The 23,893-nt window shown below is 44.1% G+C and overlaps 1 protein-coding gene across 1 annotated transcript in view; it reads right to left on the reverse strand.

The window, feature by feature from the left end:
* LOC135524447 (B-cell lymphoma/leukemia 11A-like) overlaps nucleotides 1–20,751 on the reverse strand; it is a 67,987-nt gene extending 47,236 nt beyond the window's left edge. The window contains exons 1-2 of the mRNA XM_064951993.1: nucleotides 20,461–20,751; nucleotides 16,833–17,240 (exon numbers count right to left, since the gene is read on the reverse strand). Of these exons, the coding sequence (XP_064808065.1) occupies nucleotides 16,833–17,240; nucleotides 20,461–20,515 (463 nt within the window). The 5' untranslated portion in view covers nucleotides 20,516–20,751. The remainder of the gene's footprint in view (nucleotides 1–16,832; nucleotides 17,241–20,460) is intronic.
* Between the last annotated feature and the right edge of the window lie 3,142 nt (nucleotides 20,752–23,893).

A 23,893-nucleotide genomic window follows, 5' to 3' on the forward strand; every position in this document is an offset into this window, starting at 1 on the left:
TTATATCTTTATGTTTGAAGCCTGAAATGTGGCAAAAGGTCGCAAAGTTCAAGGGGGCCGAATACTTTCGCAAGGCACTGTACATCCATCCATCCCCACCTATCCTTCTCTTCCCCCTCTTTTTACTACCATAGCTCCTCTGTTTCCATCTCTGTCTCTGTCTCTCTCTCTCTCGCTACAGCTTTCTCTCCATCCTTCCATCTCTCTCATCTCCTGCTGTGTCCTGGCAGCCAGGCAGGGCAGACATGTTCAGAATGCACGGCAATAATGGCCTAATCAAAAATGCAAAACAATTGGCAATTACCGTGAGGAGGCCTAACGCTCATTAGAATTTACAGCAAGGTAATGAACTGCGAGTCTGGCTGCCCACGCCATGAATATTCATATATTCAGATAAAGCAATCAGGGCTTTGAAGATTAAAGAAGAGGAACGCTTCAAATTCAAATGAGGGACGGAGGAGAGGAGACCGGCATATCATCAGTGAGATTCAGGATGGACGTAAAGAGTGGATGGAGGTTGGAAATAAGAGGTTGTGTGTGTGTGTGTGTGTGTGTGTGTGTGTGTGTGTGTGTGTGTGTGTGTGTGTGTGTGTGTGTGTGTGTGATCATTCACTTAAAATCCTCACGCCAAACTGCACATACATCATGATAGCTGTTTTTAACAAATCAACCAAAAGCAAAACATATCAACTCCACCACAGCTTCGTGGTTCTAATTAGAGGTCGACCGATTATGATTTTTCAACACCGATACCGATACCGATTATTGGAGGACCAAAAAAAGTCGATATGGTAATGACAATCACAACAACACTTATTAAATACATTATATAATATAATACATTAATAAAATCAATTTAGCCTCAAATAAATAATTAAACATGTTCAATTTGGTTTAAATAATGCAAAAACAAAGTGTTGGAGAAGAAAGTAAAAGTGCAATATGTGCTATTGTAAGAAAGCTAACGTTTCAGTGCCTTGCTCAGAACATGAGAAAATATGAAAGCTAGTGGTTCCTTTTAACATGAGTCTTCAATATTCCCAGGTAAGAAGTTTTAGGTTGTAGTTATTATAGGAATTATAGGACTATTTCCCTCTATACCATTTGTATTTCATTAACCTTTGACTATTGGATGTTCATATAGGCACTTTAGTATTACCAGTGTAACAGTATAGCTTCCGTCCCTCTCCTCGCTCCTCCCTGGGCTCGAACCAGCAACACAACGACAACAGCCACCCTCGAAGCAGCGTTAGCCATGCAGAGCAAGGGGAACAACCACTCCACGTCTCAGAGCGAGTGACGTTTGAAATGCTATTAGCGCGCACCCCGCTAACTAGCTAGCCATTTCACATCGGTTACACCAGCCTAATCTCGGGAGTTGATAGGCTTGAAGTCATAAACAGCGCAATGCTTGACGCACAACGAAGAGCTGCTGGCAAAACGCACAAATGTGCTGTTTGAATGAATGCTTACGAGCCTGCTGCTGCCTACCATCGCTCAGTCAGACTGCTCTATCAAATCATAGACTTAGTTATAACATAATAACACACAGAAATACGAGCCTTAGGTCATTAATATGGTCGAATCCGGAAACTATCATCTCGAAAACAAGACGGTTATTCCTTCAGTGAAATATGGAACCGTTCCGTATTTTATCTAACGGCTAGCATCCAGTCTAAATATTCCTGTTACGTTGCACAACCTTCAATGTTATGTCATAATTACGTAAAATTCTGGCAAATTAGGCGGCCCAAACTGTAGCATATACACTGACTCTGTGTGCAATGAACGCAAGAGTAGTGGCACAATTTCAGCTGGTTAATATTGCCTGCTAACCTGGATTTCTTTGAGCTAAATATGCAGGTTTAAAAATAATGTACTTCTGTGTATTGATTTTAAGAAAGGCGTTGATGTTGATGGTTAGGTACACGTTGGAGCAACGATACGCACCGCATCATTTTATTATTTATATGCAACGCAGGACAAAATATATATATATGACAAACCAAAACAATCGGCCAAATCGGTGTCCAGAAATACAGATTTCCAATTGTTACGAAAACTTGAAATCGGCCGTAATTAATCAGCCAGCCATTCTGATTAATCAGTCGACCTCTAGTTCTAATGACTGAAACCAGACTCTCTGAAGAACTGATCAACTCTTCATCGTCTGAACATCATTTAACAGATTTGGGATTTGAATCGGAGATCAAATATTCTCTTAACTTGGCCTATCAGGGGTCAACGAGCAGTTGAAAACAGGACCCAAGAGGCCCAGAAACTGCACTGATACACACACTCTCTCTCTCTCTCTCTCAATTCAATTCAATTCAATTCAAGGGGCTTTATTGGCATGGGAAACATGTGTTAACATTGCCAAAGCAAGTAAGGTATATAATATATAAAGTGAAATAAACAATAAAAATTAACAGTAGACATCACACATACAGAAGTTTCAAAACAATAAAGACATTACAAATGTCATATTATATATATATATATATATATATATACAGTGTTTTTACAATGTGCAAATGGTAAAGGACACAAGATAAAATAAATAAGCATAGATATGTGTTGTATTTACAATGGTGCGTGTTCTTCACTGGTTGCCCTTTTCTCGTGGCAACAGGTCACAAATCTTGCTGCTCTGATGGCACACTGTGGAATTTCACCCAGTAGATATGGGAGTTTTTCAAAATTGGATTTGTTTTCGAATTCTTTGTGGATCTGTGTAATCTGAGGGAAATATGTCTCTCTAATATGGTCATACATTGGGCAGGAGGTTAGGAAGTGCAGCTCAGTTTCCACCTCATTTTGTGGGCAGTGAGCACATAGCCTGTCTTCTCTTGAGAGCCATGTCTGCCTACGTCGGCCTTTCTCAATAGCAAGGCTATGCTCACTGAGTCTGTACATAGTCAAAGCTTTCCTTAATTTTGGGTCAGTCACAGTGGTCAGGTATTCTGCCGCTGTGTACTCTCTGTGTAGGGCCAAATAGCATTCTAGTTTGCTCTGTTTTTTTGTTAATTCTTTCCAGTGTGTCAAGTAATTATCTTTTTGTTTTCTCATGATTTGGTTGGGTCTAATTGTGCTGCTGTCATGGGGCTCTGTAGGGTGTGTTTGTGAACAGAGCCCCAGGACCAGCTTGCTTAGGGGACTCTTCTCCAGGTTCATCTCTCTGTAGGTGATGGCTTTGTTGTGGAAGGTTTGGGAATCGCTTCCTTTTAGGTGGTTATAGAATTTAACTGCTCTTTTCTGGATTTTGATAATTAGTGGGTATCGGCCTAATTCTGCTCTGCATGCATTATTTGGTGTTCTACGTTGTACACTGAGGATATTTTTGCAGAATTCTGCGTGCAGAGTCTCAATTTGGTGTTTGTCCCATTTTGTGAAGTCTTGGTTGGTGAGCGGACCCCAGACCTCACAACCATAAAGGGCAATGGGCTCTATGACTGATTCAAGTATTTTTAGCCAAATCCTAATTGGTATGTTGAAATTTATGTTCCTTTTGATGGCATAGAATGCCCTTCTTGCCTTGTCTCTCAGATCGTTCACAGCTTTGTGGAAGTTACCTGTGGCGCTGATGTTTAGGCCAAGGTATGTATCGTTTTTTGTGTGCTCTAGGGCAACAGTGTCTAGATGGAATTTGTATTTGTGGTCCTGGTGACTGGACCTTTTTTGGAACACCATTATTTTGGTCTTACTGAGATTTACTGTCAGGGCCCAGGTCTGACAGAATCTGTGCATAAGATCTAGGTGCTCACCTGTGAGTTTTCGCACATATGTAGAACGACACATGGGGCCTCTCAGAGTTGTATCTCTATCTCTGGACTGAAGATAAGAGCTCGCCAGCCATAGCTGTAGATGACCACACACACACACACACACACACACACTTCCACTGGGCCCAGTGTTGGGAACAGTATCTGACAGGTCACTGATATTGCAGTAAGACACTAGGAGACACTGAGCAGCGGCAGCAGGGGGTTAAATGTCGTTTCCCAGCATCACTGAGACACTCCTCTGTCCCTCAGGTCAGAGGTTGATGATGTGGTTTGGGAAACAACACAGAGTAAATGGGTGTTACTGACAGTGTATATTTATCTAATGGGTCACTTCCATTTATGTCAAAAAGTACGAAAGAAAATGTATGAAAGGTCTTTTACAAACAGAGACAGCGCAAAGTCAATTGAGCCAGGAGATATAATATTATCTTCATGACGTTCTGGATAAAATGATCAAATCAGTGTAGATGCTATTTTCTCCCCAGTTACCCAACTAATACAGAACCTTTACTTCTGTGGCCAGTATCAAAGACAAGCTCTTCTGTGTCAAATGCATTTTTCCCCCCTCCAAAAATCTAAAAATAAAGTCCTTAACCTGGCAGCTGAGAGCGGTGGTGGCGAGGGCGTGACAGCCTTGGCGTGGTGACGGCCGGGACAGAGATGACCCCTGACCTCTGTACCATTCTGTCTGGGATGGGAACGTGTTTACTTCTGACAGGGAAAAGGTTATTTGTTATCCTAGTTTGTGTAAACAACGCTCTCTCTGTCTGAGGAGGAAGCAGAGGTATTTTTTGGAGTGTGTGTGCATGCATGCGTCCAGGCATCACATTGACTCATGCCGATGTGTGTGTGTGTGTGTGTGTGTGTGTGTGTGTGTGTGTGTGTGTGTGTGTGTGTGTGTGTGTGTGTTCTGGCTCGCTCCTGAGCCAAGACAAGGCTAGGAGAATTAGTCCTGAGTAAATGTTGGAAGCTGATGAGAGGTTGAGATGTGCTTATGTGGACTGGGCTAAGAGACTCCATGTCACCTGAGACTAGACCAGACCTTGGTAGAGAGGAGAGAGGGAGAGAGAGAGAGAGAGAGCGTGGGAGTAGAGTCAGAAAGATAGAGTGAGAGAGGGAGAGCGAGCGAGAGAGAGAGAGCATGGGAGTAGAGTCATTGAGAGAGAGAGTGAGGGTAGTCAGAGAGAGAGAGAGAGAGAGAGAGAGAGCGTGGGAGTAGAGTCAGAAAGAGAGAGTGAGAGAGGGAGAGCGAGAGAGCATGGGAGTAGAGTCAGGGAGAGAGAGAGAGTGAGGGTAGTCAGAGAGAGAGAGAGAGAGAGAGAGAGAGGGAGAGCGTGGGAGTAGAGTCAGAAAGAGAGAGTGAGAGAGGGAGAGCGAGAGAGAGAGAGAGAGCATGGGAGTAGAGTCAGGGAGAGAGAGAGAGTGAGGGTAGTCAGAGAGAGAGAGAGAGAGAGAGAGGGAGAGCGTGGGAGTAGAGTCAGAAAGAGAGAGTGAGAGAGGGAGAGCAAGAGAGAGAGAGAGAGCGTGGGAGTAGAGTCGGAGAGAGAGAGAGTGAGGGTAGTCAGAGAGAGAGAGAGAGAGATAGTGAGGGTAGTCAGAGAGAGAGAGAGAGAAAGAGGGAGTAGAGTCAGAAAGAGAGAGAATGGGAGTAGAGTCAGAAAGAGAGAGAGAGTGAGGGTAGAGTCAGAGAGAGCGAGAGAGAGTTAGAGAGAGAGAGAGAGAGAGAGGGTAGAGTCAGAGAGAGCGAGAGAGAGAGTTAGAGAGAGAGAGAGAGAGAGAGAGAGAGTGAGGGTAGAGTCAGAGAGAGCGAGAGAGAGAGTTAGAGAGAGAGAGAGAGAGAGAGAGAGAGTGAGGGTAGAGTCAGAGAGAGCGAGAGAGAGAGAGTGAGGGTAGAGTCAGAGAGAGCGAGAGAGAGAGTTAGAGAGAGAGAGAGAGAGAGAGAGAGAGAGGGTAGAGTCAGAGAGAGCGAGAGAGAGAGTTAGAGAGAGGGTCTGGCCAGAGCTCAGGGCTGAAATAGGGATCATATGTTCCTGTCTTACAGCACTCATCATCACATCAGGGAGCCCTAGTAACACAACACATTTCCTACAGACAAAACACAGGGGGGAGTGGAGAGGAGGCGTGTGTGTGTGTTCCCCAAACTAGCCTCCACCTGAAGCCCCTGGGGCCGTGGCGTTGGGGTTGTTAAGACAGAACACCCAGCCAGGAGCCCTACAGGGACACACACTCACACACACCCATTACCCAACCTGTCCCGTCCACTCCTTATCTCACAGCCCCCGACTACCCCACACCTCCTCCTCCCCAACACACACACCTTTATCCCTCGCCCCCATTCCACAGCCCCCCCCCCCCCCCCCGGGACGCTACACTCTGTTCCAAGTCTGCCCTGGCACGGTCCACAGAGGGGTGTCCTCCGGCTCCGCTTGCCAAGTCAAAGACCCTTTCATGTTCAGCTCAGCCTGCATGCTCGGGCTAGTAAAGCGTTAACAAACACACAGACACACACACACTGATACACTCACACACTGATGTCCACACACACACTGATGTCCACACACACACACTGATACACTCACACACACTTGGAAACTCAAATTTATACAAGTACACTAACACTCACTAACCAAACAACAAAGCCTGCTGGTGAATCTCTGTAGACAACATGTGTGTGTGTGTATTTAGGACTCAGGCTTTGGAATACAACATTCTTCATGAACAATTCATATTCAGAACATGAATGTGGCTCTATGGTTAAAACGTACTATTAGAACCCAGGTGTGTACGTTATTGGAGGAGGAGGTACAGTACCATCATTACTCATCTGTAACAAGCTCTTCACACAGTGAAAATAAGACATTTTAGAAGGGGGGGGGGCATCTCCCTCTACTTCAAATCTGAATGATACAAACAGAAGGATATACACACTCTGTCTCTGCACTTTGAATTCTCTGTCACACAAGGGACAAGTATGTCACTAACGAGGAGTCGGACTCCTTCTCCCCCGACACCGCCCTTCCACTGCCCAACCCCCACCCTCAGTCCCTCATACAGGCCTGACAGACACCCCCAGTGAAAGAGGGGGCGGATGGGGGACTGGTGGGAGAAAGGTGGCATGGTGCCAACACAGCCTGGCTAAATACCTTTGTTCCCCCAGAAACAGAAAGGCTCGGCTAACGAAGATACACTAAACCACTAGTCTGGTGTATGTTTGGTCAAAATAGGATTCCTTTCCTTCCTTAAAGGGAAGGTTTGATTGGGTGTTGGATGGTTATAATGTGAGTCCTTTTCTTCCTTAAAGGGAAGGTTTGATGGGGTGTTTGATGGTCAAAATATGATTCCTTTCCTTCCTTAAAGGGAAGGTTTGATGGGGTGTTGGATGGTTATAATGTGATTCCTTTCCTTCCTTAAAGGGAAGGTTTGATGGGGTGTTGGATGGTTATAATGTGAGTCCTTTTCTTCCTTAAAGGGAAACTGTCTGCTCTGTACATGTAATTGACTGAGTATTGTGTCTGACCCTGGCGCTGTCTGTGCCTGACCTTACCTATGCCTGTGTCTGTGCCTGATCTTGTCTGTGTCTGACCCTGAGGCTGTCTGTGTCTGTGCCTGACCATGTCTGTGCCTGACCATGTCTGTGCCTGACCATGTCTGTGCCTGACCATGTCTGTGTCTGACCCTGTCTGTGTCTGACCATGTCTGTGTCTGACCCTGTCTGTGTCTGACCATGACTGTGTCTGACCATGTCTTTGTCTGTTCCTGACCATGTCTGTGTCTGACCCTGTCTGTGCCTGACCCTGTCTGTGTCTGACCCTGTCTGTGTCTGACCATGTCTGTGCCTGACCCTGTCTGTGTCTGACCCTGTCTGTGCCTGACCATGTCTGTGTCTGTGCCTGACCATGTCTGTGTCTGACCCTGTCTGTGCCTGACCATGTCTGTGCCTGACCCTGTCTGTGCCTGACCCTGTCTGTGTCTGTGCCTGACCATGTCTGTGTCTGACCATGTCTGTGCCTGACCCTGTCTGTGTCTGTGCCTGACCATGTCTGTGTCTGTGTCTGATTATGTATGTGCCTGACCATGTCTGTGCCCGACCCTGTCTGTGTCTGTGTCTGACCATGTCTGTGTCTGACCATGTCTGTGTCTGACCATGTCTGTGCCCGACCCTGTCTGTGTCTGACCATGTCTGTGTCTGACCATGTCTGTGCCTGCCCCTGTATGTGTCTGTGTCTGACCCTGTCTGTGTCTGCCCATGTCTGTGCCTGACCATGTCTGTGTCTGACCCTGTCTGTGTCTGACCCTGTCTGTGTCTGTGCCTGACCCTGTCTGTGTCTGTGCCTGACCATGTCTGTGTCTGACCCTGTCTGTGCCTGCCCATGTCTGTGCCTGACCCTGTCTGTGTCTGTGCCTGACCATGTCTGTGCCTGACCCTGTCTGTGTCTGTGCCTGACCATGTCTGTGCCTGACCCTGTCTGTGTCTGACCATGTCTGTGTCTGTGCCTGACCATGTCTGTGCCTGACCCTGTCTGTGCCTGACCATGTCTGTGCCTGACCCTGTCTGTGCCTGACCATGTCTGTGCCTGACCCTGTATGTGTCTGTGTCTGACCATGTCTGTGCCTGACCCTGTATGTGTCTGTGCCTGACCATGTCTGTGCCTGACCATGTCTGTGTCTGACCATGTCTTTGTCTGTTCCTGCCCATGTCTGTGTCTGACCATGTCTGTGTCTGACCACGTTTGTTTCTGTGCCTGACCCTGTCTGTGTCTCTGTCTGTGTCTGACCCTGTCTGTGTCTCTGTCTGTGTCTGACCACGTTTGTTTCTGTGCCTGACCCTGTCTGTGTCTCTGTCTGTGTCTGACCCTGTCCGTGTCTCTGTCTGTGTCTGACCCTGTCCGTGTCTCTGTCTGACCCTGTCCGTGTCTCTGTCTGTGTCTGACCCTGTCTGTGTCTCTGTCTGTGTCTGACCCTGTCTGTGTCTCTGTCTGTGTCTGACCCTGAGCCTGTATGTGTCCTTCTGATGATCTGCTCTGTTTATAATGTGGAGCCGGCCTGTGTGTGTCCCTGTGCATATCTTAAGTTGTTTATCATGCAAATGGGGGTACGCTGTTCTGTTCTGTCTGCTCCTCCTAATGGTCCATAACACAAACACACACACACACACAGGATCATAGAGAGGCATCAGCCCTGTTGGACTCTGCATTTCAAAAAGGGGATTTTGTGTGTGTGTGTGTGTGTGTGTGTGTGTGTGTGTGTGTGTGTGTGTGTGTGTGTGTGTGTGTGTGTGTGTGTGTGTGTGTGTGTGTGTGTGTTAATGTAAGGGTGTCAGTATCACAGTGTATCCTGTCTGGCCATGGGACACCCGGACTAGCAAACAGTATTTTGACCTATGTCTCAAATGGCTCCCTATTCCCTATATAGTGCACTACAGTACAATTGCCCAGGACTCATAGGGCTCTGTTCAAAAGCAGTGCACTATACAGGGAATAAGGTGTAATTTGGGACATAACCGTGGAGCTGCTGGGGACAGTATGTATCGTAGAAGAGCGATCCATCATGAAGACATTCACAGTACAGTATGAATCACACACAGATTAAAACGGACACCGTCCCAGCCAACACCACATCTCATATCATGCTACCTACTATCTTTAGCCCAGTTCAACATGTCATCGATATGGATCGTCCTTCTAGGACAGATGACATTAACATGGCATGGACATGGCTTTTGTGGAATCCCGGTGGCTAAACATGGGAGGTGGTACGATACGGGTCCACAGTGTCTGTTTGAGTCAGTCCATTAAAGCCAAGATCAACATTTAGAGGAGCATGGTGTGTATTTCTCCATTTGACTCTCATCATCCCAATCTCGTTGGATCTCCTCTCTCTCTCTCTCTCTCTCTCTCTCTCTCTCTCTCTCTCGACAAGGAGGATAGCAACGAACTCATAAGATGAGCGTGAGGATGACGAAGACCGCCTTCATCAATATCACTTCACGCAACACCACACACAAACACAAACACACACACACACACTCACACCACACACACTCACACACACACACTCACACATGATCCATTAGGCTTGTACTGTTAATAACAGGCCATTGCATAACGTTAGTGACCCAGTGATATCATGTGGAGACGTTACGCATCAAGATCTAAATGAGCATAGAAAGATTGTAGAGGCAGCTGACTAGAGCCAAGAGGCATAGTGAGCCTGTGTCTGTCTGTGTGTATGTGTGTGTGTGTATATATGTGTATGTGTGTTGCTTAACAAACGGATGCATAATTACTGATAAAATACAAGAGGTCATTAGATTTGACAGAATAGAAGATAACTAGACCACAGCCCTGTATTGTACATGGAGCTATATCTAGTCCTATGGGGTCTATACCAATAGACACTGTGTTGTACATGGAGCTATATCTAGTCCTATGGGGTCTATACCAATAGACACTGTTGTACATGGAGCTATATCTAGTCCTATGGGGTCTATACCAATAGACACTGTGTTGTACATGGAGTTATATCTAGTCCTATGGGGTCTATACCAATAGACACTGTTGTACATGGAGCTATATCTAGTCCTATGGGGTCTATACCAATAGACACTGTGTTGTACATGGAGTTATATCTAGTCCTATGGGGTCTATACCAATAGACAATGTGTTGTACATGGAGCTATATCTAGTCCTATGGGGTCTATACCAATAGACACTGTTGTACATGGAGCTATATCTAGTCCTATGGGGTCTATACCAATAGACACTGTGTTGTACATGGAGCTATATCTAGTCCTATGGGGTCTATACCAATAGACACTGTGTTGTACATGGAGCTATATCTAGGCCTATGGGGTCTATACCAATAGACACTGTGTTGTACATGGAGCTATATCTAGTCCTATGGGGTCTATACCAATAGACACTGTTGTACATGGAGCTATATCTAGTCCTATGGGGTCTATACCAATAGACACTGTGTTGTACATGGAGCTATATCTAGTCCTATGGGGTCTATACCAATAGACAATGTGTTGTACATGGAGCTATATCTAGTCCTATGGGGTCTATACCAATAGACACTGTGTTGTACATGGAGCTATATCTAGTCCTATGGGGTCTATACCAATAGACACTGTGTTGTACATGGAGCTATATCTAGTCCTATGGGGTCTATACCAATAGACACTGTTGTATATGGAGCTATATCTAGTCCTATGGGGTCTATACCAATAGACACTGTTGTACATGGAGCTATATCTAGTCCTATGGGGTCTATACCAATAGACACTGTGTTGTACATGGAGTTATATCTAGTCCTATGGGGTCTATACCAATAGACACTGTTGTACATGGAGCTATATCTAGTCCTATGGGGTCTATACCAATAGACACTGTGTTGTACATGGAGTTATATCTAGTCCTATGGGGTCTATACCAATAGACAATGTGTTGTACATGGAGCTATATCTAGTCCTATGGGGTCTATACCAATAGACACTGTTGTACATGGAGCTATATCTAGTCCTATGGGGTCTATACCAATAGACACTGTGTTGTACATGGAGCTATATCTAGTCCTATGGGGTCTATACCAATAGACACTGTTGTACATGGAGCTATATCTAGTCCTATGGGGTCTATACCAATAGACACTGTCTTGTACATGGAGTTATATCTAGTCCTATGGGGTCTATACCAATAGACAATGTGTTGTACATGGAGCTATATCTAGTCCTATGGGGTCTATACCAATAGACACTGTTGTACATGGAGCTATATCTAGTCCTATGGGGTCTATACCAATAGACACTGTGTTGTACATGGAGCTATATCTAGTCCTATGGGGTCTATACCAATAGACACTGTGTTGTACATGGAGCTATATCTAGGCCTATGGGGTCTATACCAATAGACACTGTGTTGTACATGGAGCTATATCTAGTCCTATGGGGTCTATACCAATAGACACTGTTGTACATGGAGCTATATCTAGTCCTATGGGGTCTATACCAATAGACACTGTGTTGTACATGGAGCTATATCTAGTCCTATGGGGTCTATACCAATAGACAATGTGTTGTACATGGAGCTATATCTAGTCCTATGGGGTCTATACCAATAGACACTGTGTTGTACATGGAGCTATATCTAGTCCTATGGGGTCTATACCAATAGACACTGTGTTGTACATGGAGCTATATCTAGTCCTATGGGGTCTATACCAATAGACACTGTTGTACATGGAGCTATATCTAGTCCTATGGGGTCTATACCAATAGACACTGTTGTACATGGAGCTATATCTAGTCCTATGGGGTCTATACCAATAGACACTGTGTTGTACATGGAGTTATATCTAGTCCTATGGGGTCTATACCAATAGACACTTGTACATGGAGCTATATCTAGTCCTATGGGGTCTATACCAATAGACACTGTGTTGTACATGGAGTTATATCTAGTCCTATGGGGTCTATACCAATAGACAATGTGTTGTACATGGAGCTATATCTAGTCCTATGGGGTCTATACCAATAGACACTGTTGTACATGGAGCTATATCTAGTCCTATGGGGTCTATACCAATAGACACTGTGTTGTACATGGAGCTATATCTAGTCCTATGGGGTCTATACCAATAGACACTGTGTTGTACATGGAGCTATATCTAGTCCTATGGGGTCTATACCAATAGACACTGTGTTGTACATGGAGCTATATCTAGTCCTATGGGCTCTAAACCAATAGACACTGTATTGTACATGGAGCTGTGTGTTTTCCTACACCCCACTGTATTGTACATGGAGCTGTGTGTTTACCTATACCCCACTGTGTTGTACATGGAGCTGTGTGTTTGCCTATACCCCACTGTATTGTACATGGAGCTGTGTGTTTGCCTATACCCCACTGTATTGTACATGGAGCTGTGTGTTTACCTACACCCTACTGTGTTGTACATGGAGCTGTGTGTTTACCTACACCCCACTGTGTTGTACATGGAGCTGTGTGTTTGCCTATACCCCACTGTATTGTACATGGAGCTGTGTGTTTGCCTATACCCCACTGTATTGTACATGGAGCTGTGTGTTTACCTACACCCCACTGTGTTGTACATGGAGCTGTGTGTTTACCTATACCCCACTGTGTTGTACATGGAGCTGTGTGTTTACCTATACCCCACTGTATTGTACATGGAGCTGTGTGTTTACCTACACCCCACTGTGTTGTACATGGAGCTGTGTGTTTACCTATACCCCACTGTATTGTACATGGAGCTGTGTGTTTACCTACACCCCACTGTATTGTACATGGAGCTGTGTGTTTGCCTATACCCCACTGTATTGTACATGGAGCTGTGTGTTTACCTACACCCCACTGTATTGTACATGGAGCTGTGTGTTTACCTACACCCCACTGTATTGTACATGGAGCTGTGTGTTTACCTACACCCCACTGTGTTGTACATGGAGCTGTGTGTTTACCTATACCCCACTGTATTGTACATGGAGCTGTGTGTTTACCTACACCCCACTGTATTGTACATGGAGCTGTGTGTTTACCTACACCCCACTGTGTTGTACATGGAGCTGTGTGTTTACCTATACCCCACTGTGTTGTACATGGAGCTGTGTGTTTACCTACACCCCACTGTATTGTACATGGAGCTGTGTGTTTACCTACACCCCACTGTGTTGTACATGGAGCTGTGTGTTTACCTACACCCCACTGTATTGTACATGGAGCTGTGTGTTTACCTACACCCCACTGTGTTGTACATGGAGCTGTGTGTTTACCTATACCCCACTGTATTGTACATGGAGCTGTGTGTTTACCTACACCCCACTGTATTGTACATGGAGCTGTGTGTTTACCTACACCCCACTGTGTTGTACATGGAGCTGTGTGTTTACCTATACCACACTGTATTGTACATGGAGCTGTGTGTTTACCTACACCCCACTGTATTGTACATGGAGCTGTGTGTTTACCTACACCCCACTGTATTGTACATGGAGCTGTGTGTTTACCTACACCCCACTGTGTTGTACATGGAGCTGTGTGTTTACCTATACCCCACTGTGTTGTACATGGAGCTGTGTGTTTACCTATACCCCACTGTATTGTACATGGAGCTGTGTGTTTACCTATACCCCACTGTATTGTACATGGAGCTGTGTGTTTACCTATACCCCACTGTGTTGTACATGGAGCTGTGTGTTTACCTATACCCCACTGTATTGTACATGGAGCTGTGTGTTTACCTACACCCCACTGTGTTGTACATGGAGCTGTGTGTTTACCTACACCCCACTGTATTGTACATGGAGCTGTGTGTTTACCTACACCCCACTGTATTGTACATGGAGCTGTGTGTTTACCTATACCCCACTGTATTGTACATGGAGCTGTGTGTTTACCTATACCCCACTGTGTTGTACATGGAGCTGTGTGTTTACCTATACCCCACTGTATTGTACATGGAGCTGTGTGTTTACCTATACCCCACTGTATTGTACATGGAGCTGTGTGTTTACCTACACCCCACTGTGTTGTACATGGAGCTGAGGGTTTGCCTACACCCCACTGTATTGTACATGGAGCTGTGTGTTTACCTACACCCCACTGTGTTGTACATGGAGCTGAGGGTTTGCCTATACCCCACTGTATTGTACATGGAGCTGTGTGTTTACCTATACCCCACTGTGTTGTACATGGAGCTGTGTGTTTACCTATACCCCACTGTGTTGTACATGGAGCTGAGGGTTTGCCTATACCCCACTGTGTTGTACATGGAGCTGTGTGTTTACCTATACCCCACTGTGTTGTACATGGAGCTGAGGGTTTGCCTACACCCCACTGTGTTGTACATGGAGCTGTGTGTTTACCTATACCCCACTGTGTTGTACATGGAGCTGAGGGTTTGCCTACACCCCACTGTGTTGTACATGGAGCTGTGTGTTTGCCTACACCCCACTGTGTTGTACATGGAGCTGTGTGTTTGCCTATACCCCACTGTGTTGTACATGGAGCTGTGTGTTTGCCTATACCCCACTGTGTTGTACATGGAGCTGTGTGTTTGCCTATACCCCACTGTGTTGTACATGGAGCTGTGTGTTTGCCTATACCCCACTGTGTTGTACATGGAGCTGTGTGTTTGCCTATACCCCACTGTGTTGTACATGGAGCTGTGTGTTTGCCTATACCCCACTGTGTTGTACATGGAGCTGTGTGTTTGCCTATACCCCACTGTGTTGTACATGGAGCTGTGTGTTTGCCTATACCCCACTGTGTTGTACATGGAGCTGTGTGTTTGCCTATACCCCACTGTGTTGTACATGGAGCTGTGTGTTTGCCTACACCCCACTGTGTTGTACATGGAGCTGTGTGTTTGCCTATACCCCACTGTATTGTACATGGAGCTGTGTGTTTACCTACACCCCACTGTGTTGTACATGGAGCTGTGTGTTTACCTACACCCCACTGTGTTGTACATGGAGCTGTGTGTTTGCCTATACCCCACTGTATTGTACATGGAGCTGTGTGTTTACCTACACCCCACTGTGTTGTACATGGAGCTGTGTGTTTGCCTATACCCCACTGTGTTGTACATGGAGCTGTGTGTTTACCTACACCCCACTGTGTTGTACATGGAGCTGTGTGTTTACCTATACCCCACTGTATTGTACATGGAGCTGTGTGTTTACCTACACCCCACTGTATTGTACATGGAGCTGTGTGTTTACCTACACCCCACTGTGTTGTACATGGAGCTGTGTGTTTACCTATACCCCACTGTGTTGTACATGGAGCTGTGTGTTTAACTATTGGGTATTTGTCATTTGGAGAACCCTCACTGATAAAACATTGAACTGAAAACCAGCCTCACCTTGATGAGTTCAAAGCAGCATACTACTTTTCTTTATACTAAAGCCCGCATTTACAGCCATAATTGTTTTTAGAAATGTTTATAATAACTCAAAAAGGACATTTAAACTGTCAAACACACAAAGGTCATTTCCACCAGCGTCTGTAAGACAGAACTATTTGTTTGAGCTGCTCATCATGGTTTTGCTTCATTTAGCTGTGGTTAGACAACCGCCGTAAGAAGTCCTTAATTAACTAAATGAAGACTAAGAGAACCCTGACAATTAGCGGCTCGAGTAGGATTCCTCAAATAAATGCCTCTTCCTTGACAGTTCACCGTAATTCCTTCCCTACACGTTTTTTAAATACTATATTTTAGCGCCAGAGTATGAGTTGGCAGGCATGTATTTGAGGGGAAGAGATATGTCTCTGTGAAAACCACAGCGAGATGGAGATACATCTATCGAGACCACATGAGACAGAAACTAAGGCCCGCGTCCCAAGTGGCACTCTATTCCCTACACAGTGCACTACTTTTGATCAGAGCCCACTATATACGGGCCCTGTATCAAAAGTAGTGCACTAAATAGGGAATATGGTTCCGTTTGGGACGCAGCCCTTTCTCTCTTTTTCCGTCTCTCTCTCCCTCTCTCTTCCTTTAGGAGAGTAGAATGGGAGTTATATTGGGCTTCTATCCCCATTTCAGAGATAAACTCAACGACCCGACACCCAGCAGTGCAGTAAGACTGTCATACCTCATTCGATATCCATCGCCACCAGTCAAAATTGTACCCATCTCGAAGTCCATCTGCTCTGTGCAGTTTGGACTGTAAATCCTGTATATAACCTTGCTTTAAGCGTCACCAAAATGAAGGCACTTACTCACAACTAGGGTTGTAAAATTCCCAGGTTTTCACAAAACTATCCCGTTGGGAGAACAACCGTTCGAGGAATCCCTGTTTATTCCTTCCTGATTCCGGGATTCCTCCAACCTGGATTTCTGGAAACCTTAGGGATTTTGCAACCCTACTCACAACGTTAAAGTACCATCCAAGTACCGTCAACACCCAAACCTTACAGTGAAACCTCAGACCCAAACACCTTGCTTGTCGCTTAAGTTCTTTACATCGGCAGCCATATTTGTTACTTTTGTTAATCATCGTTGTCATGGTGACGTCATTACCTGTGATATTCTCCTGCTTGGGGATAATTCCGTGGGTGGGCGTCGATAAACAATCCTCATCGTCGTTGCGCGGCGACACCTGAATGGCTACCTCCAAGGGGCGCCTCGACGGGTGTTTGTCTCGGCATTTGTTTGAGGAGGGACGGGGCGAGGCGAGGGGAACGGCGGAGGGCGACCGCCTGTGCCCGTCGTCTAACGTCTTGTCCGTGCAGGGGGCGCCGCGACACTGCCGCCTCTTGTGCTCGATGAAGAGCAGGATGCGGGCAAGAGGGAAGCGGGCGTGGCACTGGCCACAGGTGAGCAGGTCCTGGTCCCCCTTGAGGAGGATCCTGTTGTCCCCATGCTGCCCCAGCCTGGGGTGGTCCTCGTGCTCCTCGTCTGGGGGGAGAACGGCCGACAGGGGCTCAGCTGGAGAGGGGAGATAGACAGTTACACTTCTATACAGAATACATGACAGGGTTGAAATCTACATAGAGGACTATGACATTTCATCCAAGGCAGCTGACAAACTGTGGTGGAGAGTTGGATACTTTATAGACCGTGGACACAAAACACTGATTGAGATCTACACTCAAGTATCATTTCAAGGAGGAGTGAGTCACAGTATATAGGTTAATAAACTGTTGCAAATCTGCATATGCATCTCTTGCTATCGTTTTTATGACTATTATTACTGATAATATAGAAGGCACAACCAACGAAGAGAGAGGAATGAACATCCAGTAGCAGGCCCGTAGAATCATATTCGATTCTATGACAGTCCTATCGCTTTAACGACTAATATCAGTGTTATTGTCATGATCATTTCCAGTGTTATAATGAATATCACCATAATCTAGAAGGCACCTGTGGTTTATAGTGATTGCATTTCCAGGTGATGCACTGTCTTAGAAAAGGTGTGAGAGACAGATTTGAAAGGGGGGGCGGGAGGAAAGTAGGGAGGAAGGAAGAAGACTACAGCACTGTTTTTTCGATAAGCCTGCCAGTGACACCGTTCAGTCAGCGTGCTGCTCGCTGCCTGAACGATTAAGGCGCTTGACCCTCTTTATTGTGCCGCCAATCTCGCGTTTTTAATGAACCTAACACCTCGGAGAATCAAAAAATAGATTCTAATTTGAGTTCAAGATGATTGGACCCCATTTCCGTTAAAAGTGCTGGGATCTCGTGAACCGAGGTTAGATATTGAGGGGTGTATGTGGAGTAGGTCCCTGAGGTATACAAGCAGTCAAGGAGCTTTTTTTTTTAATAGTTCATCTTGCTACAGTAAACGACATCTCGAGGCCCAACTGGGATGCTAAGATAAAATGTGATGAATTCTTGCCGTCTGTTCCGAACCTTAAATTCTGTGTCGGGTCAAACGAGAAGGAGGCAGGGAGGAGGGGCTGAAGGAATATTTTTCCTTCTTATTTGAGTTGAATTCCTACATCTTATGCTGTCAGGACATAGCAGTCTGACTGAGACTCTGTGCGAAAAAGTCTACCTTCAAACGCAAATAATCTCATTTCTTGTATCGGCAACTGGTTACAAAAATAAGTTACAAAAAAGAAAAAAGTATATGTTATTCCTCAACATCCAAGTGAGCACCAGAATTACAACTGACTGAACTTTATCAAATAACTTCTGAAATTAGGCAATAGGCTATTTAAATAGCTATTACCTAATTATAACATGGTAATGATCCCTTCTGTCAAGTACCCTAGCTGCTATTGCAGGGATTCATACAACGCAGCCAATATGGACAGAGAGGAATCTTACTTGAATGGAAGCTGTTTTTCAATAGGCCATAACGAGCTATTCAAATAGTTCAACCTATGCATGTAAATAACAGAGTATTCAATTTGAATAATTTTACCATGCACTTGCCAGTAACGCTGTAATCATATAGGTCTATACGTCTCATTTGTCATATTTCAATGATGAACTAGGTCCCTCGTGAGAATGTGGATATTACTAAGGATTTGGCAATTAGGGTACATTTTTGTCATATGTTGACGTTTAATTGAAAGACACCGTGAAAGACTAAGATTTTGTTGAAATAGGGGACTAATATACCTGGAAGAGTGAATAGGCATGCAATATGCTCTAGGGTCCAATGTGAGACTACTTAACTGAAAACTACCCATATCACAGAGGTAGCTCACAGTGGCCTATGGATGTTTGAAATTATGTCACATTTTGCCTACTGATCCTTTCTTACAGAAAACAAAACGTTCTCTGCTGGCCATTGTTTTATCCATCTTCGAAGGAAATGGAAAATACTGAATATTCATGAAGAAATCTATTGAAATAACTCCCTTTTAATTGATCTGGAATACTATAATAGGTCTATTGATAAGATATCACAACGGCATAACAAGGAACATCAAATATACGACCACGAACAACTGCGCTTGGTCTAGCAGGCAACGTAGATAAAGCTATAAAGTAGCCTAGATCAAGTTCAAGTTCATCGACATGTATGTCCACAATCATATTCTGCCCCCTACCGGCGCCGTCCATAAATATACTACAATTGAAGGCATATGTTACGAGAACCTCATTTGCTTCCTCCGAGAATTGAATGGTAAAAGAGAAACAACCGTGTGGAAACATTGTAGCGATTTACAGAATACGTGGAACAAAACATTTTTTTTTAAACGGAAAATCATATTATGTATTCTCGTTTCCAAATGATCTAGCCCCCGGTAACGTAAGGAAAAAAGAAAGACATGAGCACAGTTGAAATCATGCCATTATACACCACGGCTTAAACAGCATAAAAGCAATAGCTTTTTGAATATACATGTATAATTCATAAATGACTCTAAAACACCACTTCAGTATGCCTGCCCAAATGTAATATGTTATTGCATAAAAGCCTAACCTCCCGTGTCCCCTCTGAAATGAACCTCTTCGTTAAATGTAACGTAGAGGAGAGGTCCAATAGTAGATTGAATAGAACGTCTCCAACTGTTCCAATGCTTATTGCATCCATTCACATTAACTCGCGGTGTAAACGATAATAATGTAATTGGATCACTAGGTTATACGGAGGTGCAGTGGTATTCTTGGATCGTGAACTCTATCCCATATCCCTCGATATCAAAGCTGGCAACGTTCCACACACGAGGTCTTCTGTATGGGCTATGAGTATGTAAACACCCCGTTCTCCTCATTCAAAAAAAGAAAAGCATCTCTCGAAAAAAATCTACGCTATCAAACAAATTGTAATAACAAAGTGGAATTGCTTATTTGGGGATACACTTTGCTATTCGTAGCGTATTCCATATCGGAAACGGATAGACTAAATATAAATATTCACACGATACCTTGATAGGCAAAAAGGTATCCCTCCACTACAGCCTAGATGTCCTTTAATAGCGAAAGAAGCCTGTGTTGTAGCATCGGCACATACATGCAAAATAGCCTTACTGTTTACCAAATATACAATATTTTCCAAGGTCCAACTTTTTTCGATAGAAAGTTATCTGATTCAATGACGGCGTTCTTGACACGCTTTTAGGTTATGTCCACGGGTCCGCGTCAAGTCCAGTTGCCTACAAACATTCTCCAAATAAATTGAGAAGAGGCTGCTGTGTGCGTTCTTGTTTACCAGATTATAAAAGAAGCAATTTTCAATTCTACTTACGCGAAAACTCCCGCTTGCTCAAGTGCTGGGGTTTGCCTTGCTTGCGGCGAGACATGTTGGTAAGTGGTGGCGTTCAGCTTAGTTCACATTGGCAGAGACGTCCTACAATGTAATAGACTCCAGATAAAATGTCTTCATCGATGCGTTTGACATCCAAAAAAAATGAATTATAGATCACATCACGGTGACGCGCGGGGTACGGGCTGTGCGGCAGTCTTCATGACTTTTTTGCAAAGACAGAGAGAGGGATATGAGCAAAGCCCCCTGAGCTGCAAGTTCAAGTGCGGACGTGACGTTCCTACGAACTTGAACGTCAGTCGATGGATGGACATAGAGATACAACACATGGGCAGGGCAACGCTGGGGAGTAGGAGGTGGAGATAGAATAACAAAACCAATGGACAGTCATTACTGGATCCGTATATGAAAAAAGAAAGAGACCCCGAAGACGCCAATGGACAGAGAGATCAGGGGGCCGGGCCAATAGAGAAGGAGAGAGCGAGAGAGAGATTGGAAACGAACGTGAACCTTGGGAGACAGCACATCCAAGTGGAAGGACTCTTGGCAACAAATATGGAGAAAATATGGGACCATCGCATATGATCCTAAGAATAAATATGAACCATTACCCCATTACAGCATGGAAAACAAAAATTTATAGTGGAGAGGAAAGGATGCCAGTGCACTTTACGGATCGATTTAATTGGATATAATAAAGCAAATAGTCCTATTTAATTCATTTTGGACATCGATCTCCCTGCCTTCGGTAACCAATAGGTTAAAGAAACGTATGTTACAATGATACGCTTTATTAAATAGGCTATATTTAAGAATGTCATATCTTAGCAGTCCATAGGCTACCACCATATCTTAGCAGTCCATAGGCTACCACCGTATTTTAGCAGTCCATAGGCTACCACCGTATTTTAGCAATCCATAGGCTACCACCATATTTTAGCAGTCCATAAGCTACCACCGTATTTTAGCAATCCATAGGCTACCACCATATTTTAGCAGTCCATAGGCTACCACCGTATTTTAGCAGTCCATAGGCTACCACCATATCTTAGCAGTCCATAGGCTACCACCATATCTTAGCAGTCCATAGGCTACCACCATATCTTAGCAGTCCATAGGCTACCACCATATTGTAGCAGTCCATAGGCTACCACCGTATTTTAGCAGTCCATAGGCTACCACCGTATTGTAGCAGTCCATAGGCTACCACCGTATTATAGCAGTCCATAGGCTACCACCGTATTTTAGCAGTCCATAGGCTACCACCGTATTTTAGCAGTCCATAGGCTACCACCTTATCTTAGCAGTCCATAGGCTACCACCGTATTTTAGCAGTCCATAGGCTACCACCATATCTTAGCAGTCCATAGGCTACCACCATATCTTAGCAGTCCATAGGCTACCACCATATCTTAGCAGTCCATAGGCTACAACCGTATTTTAGCAGTCCATAGGCTACCACCATATTTTAGCAGTCCATAGGCTACCACCATATTTTAGCAGTCCATAGGCTACCACCATATCTTAGCAGTCCATAGGCTACCACCATATTTTAGCAGTCCATAGGCTACCACCATATCTTAGCAGTCCATAGGCTACCACCATATCTTAGCAGTCCATAGGCTCCCACCATATTTTGTCCACTAAATAATACCCTAATGTTGGTTCTTGCGCAAAAGCACTCCACATCTTGCACTAACGACTACTATTACGACGTCACATAATAGGCATAAATTCCATTTTAAAGGTTAATCCATCATAAAATCATAAATCATAAAAACTAGGCCTATCAAATAAAATATATAAAATATATATATAATATATAAATAATATAAAATGTAAAATAAAAAAATAAAAATGTACGTTTATTCGTAGTGATACCATCGGTGTTCCGAAGACTGTCAACACCAATGGACCAATCACGGGCCTATAACAGGCAGGTTACTTCCTCAAAGTGGACACTTTTGATATTTGGATTTAATTTCAAAGCCTGTCGACATGAGGATATAGATATTCGTATTGTTTTTGCTATCGGGTGATCTAGTTCACACCATTTACTATTCAATGAAGTAAAATAGCCTACAGTAAAATACAGATATTCTTTAGGCTACAGTACACCTGTTAGTATTTGTTTCTCACGGACTTGAGTTGTCATGCCATCTTGAAGACAATTCATAGGCTACTACTTCACAGAAATATATATACATATACATATTTGACATTCTTCTCTTCGTTGTTTTAATACCGTTTGCATTATTATTTTGTTTTTGATTTTTAATAACCTACATTTCCCACATTAACAAAAGTCGACAATAATAAAATAAGTAGACTAATTAACAAATAGGTCATCATATGAGTTAATTATGTGCTTTTCCTCATAAGGTTATCTATTAGTGTAGTCTAATCCACATGCGTAAAGTTATCGTTGCCCACTGAGATAAAAAATATATATACGACATATTTCTGTTCATATGGCCCACTGTTAGTGTAATATAGTGTAAAAATATATTGTAAAAGTGCTAATTAAAATGTTTGATACATCGTAACATAGCCTAAATTACAGGCGAGCCAAACAAACAAAACTGGAGATGTTATCAGCCTTGAAGAAGTGTTTTAGTTTTCGTTTTTGGAAACGAAACTATTTTAATGTAACCAGTGTGCTCTTTGACGGGCTACTGTTGACAGCTTACTTGCGCTTGGCCTCAACGTCTTTAGGCACCCTGTGGTAGCGTGTAGCCTGCTACTGCACCCTCACACGTCGATACAACGGCGCTTTCTAGCGGTCCTTTGCTAATACTGCGAAGGAGACATTGTTTGAAGCTCACCCTGCACTTTATGTTATCTTCCAGTGGATGATGCTAAAGGATCAGAGTAGAATCCACATCTACCTTTCAAAGTGCTTGCTCCTGTACCCTATAGTTTACATTAGACACAGTTCAACACAGTTCAAAGAGCCATTCAACAGAGTTTAATTTAAGCTATTTCTTGTGTGCTTTGTACAAATTATTGTATTATTAATTAATTGTTATCATCAATTCGGTCTTCTAATTGGAACCCGTTCTACTTCTATTTGCATTAATTAACAGCAGTTGCCTGGATTTTAAACAAGAGAGATAAAACCAGGGGAGATTCTCAAATGGAAAGAAGTCCTTCCTCTCCTTGAAACGGATTAGTGGTCCAGGGTCGAGTAGTGGAGGATGGTGTCAATTCGTTAGTAGGTGAGCAGAGGTCCTATGCACAAGAATATCCTCCTGGTGGCTAGAGCAAAAGTGTTTTAAAATCTGCCACCCATTTGAATCAGCTGTTGTTTTCTTAGAGGAGAAAATAATACACACATTTAAACATATCCTCTTCTTATCCTTTCCTTTATGACGTGTCTTGCACGACGAGCTGAATTATACTGAACACAAATATA

The sequence above is a fragment of the Oncorhynchus masou genome, chromosome 4 (genome assembly GCF_036934945.1).
Source record: "Oncorhynchus masou masou isolate Uvic2021 chromosome 4, UVic_Omas_1.1, whole genome shotgun sequence".
NCBI classification, from domain to species: Eukaryota; Metazoa; Chordata; class Actinopteri; order Salmoniformes; family Salmonidae; genus Oncorhynchus; species Oncorhynchus masou.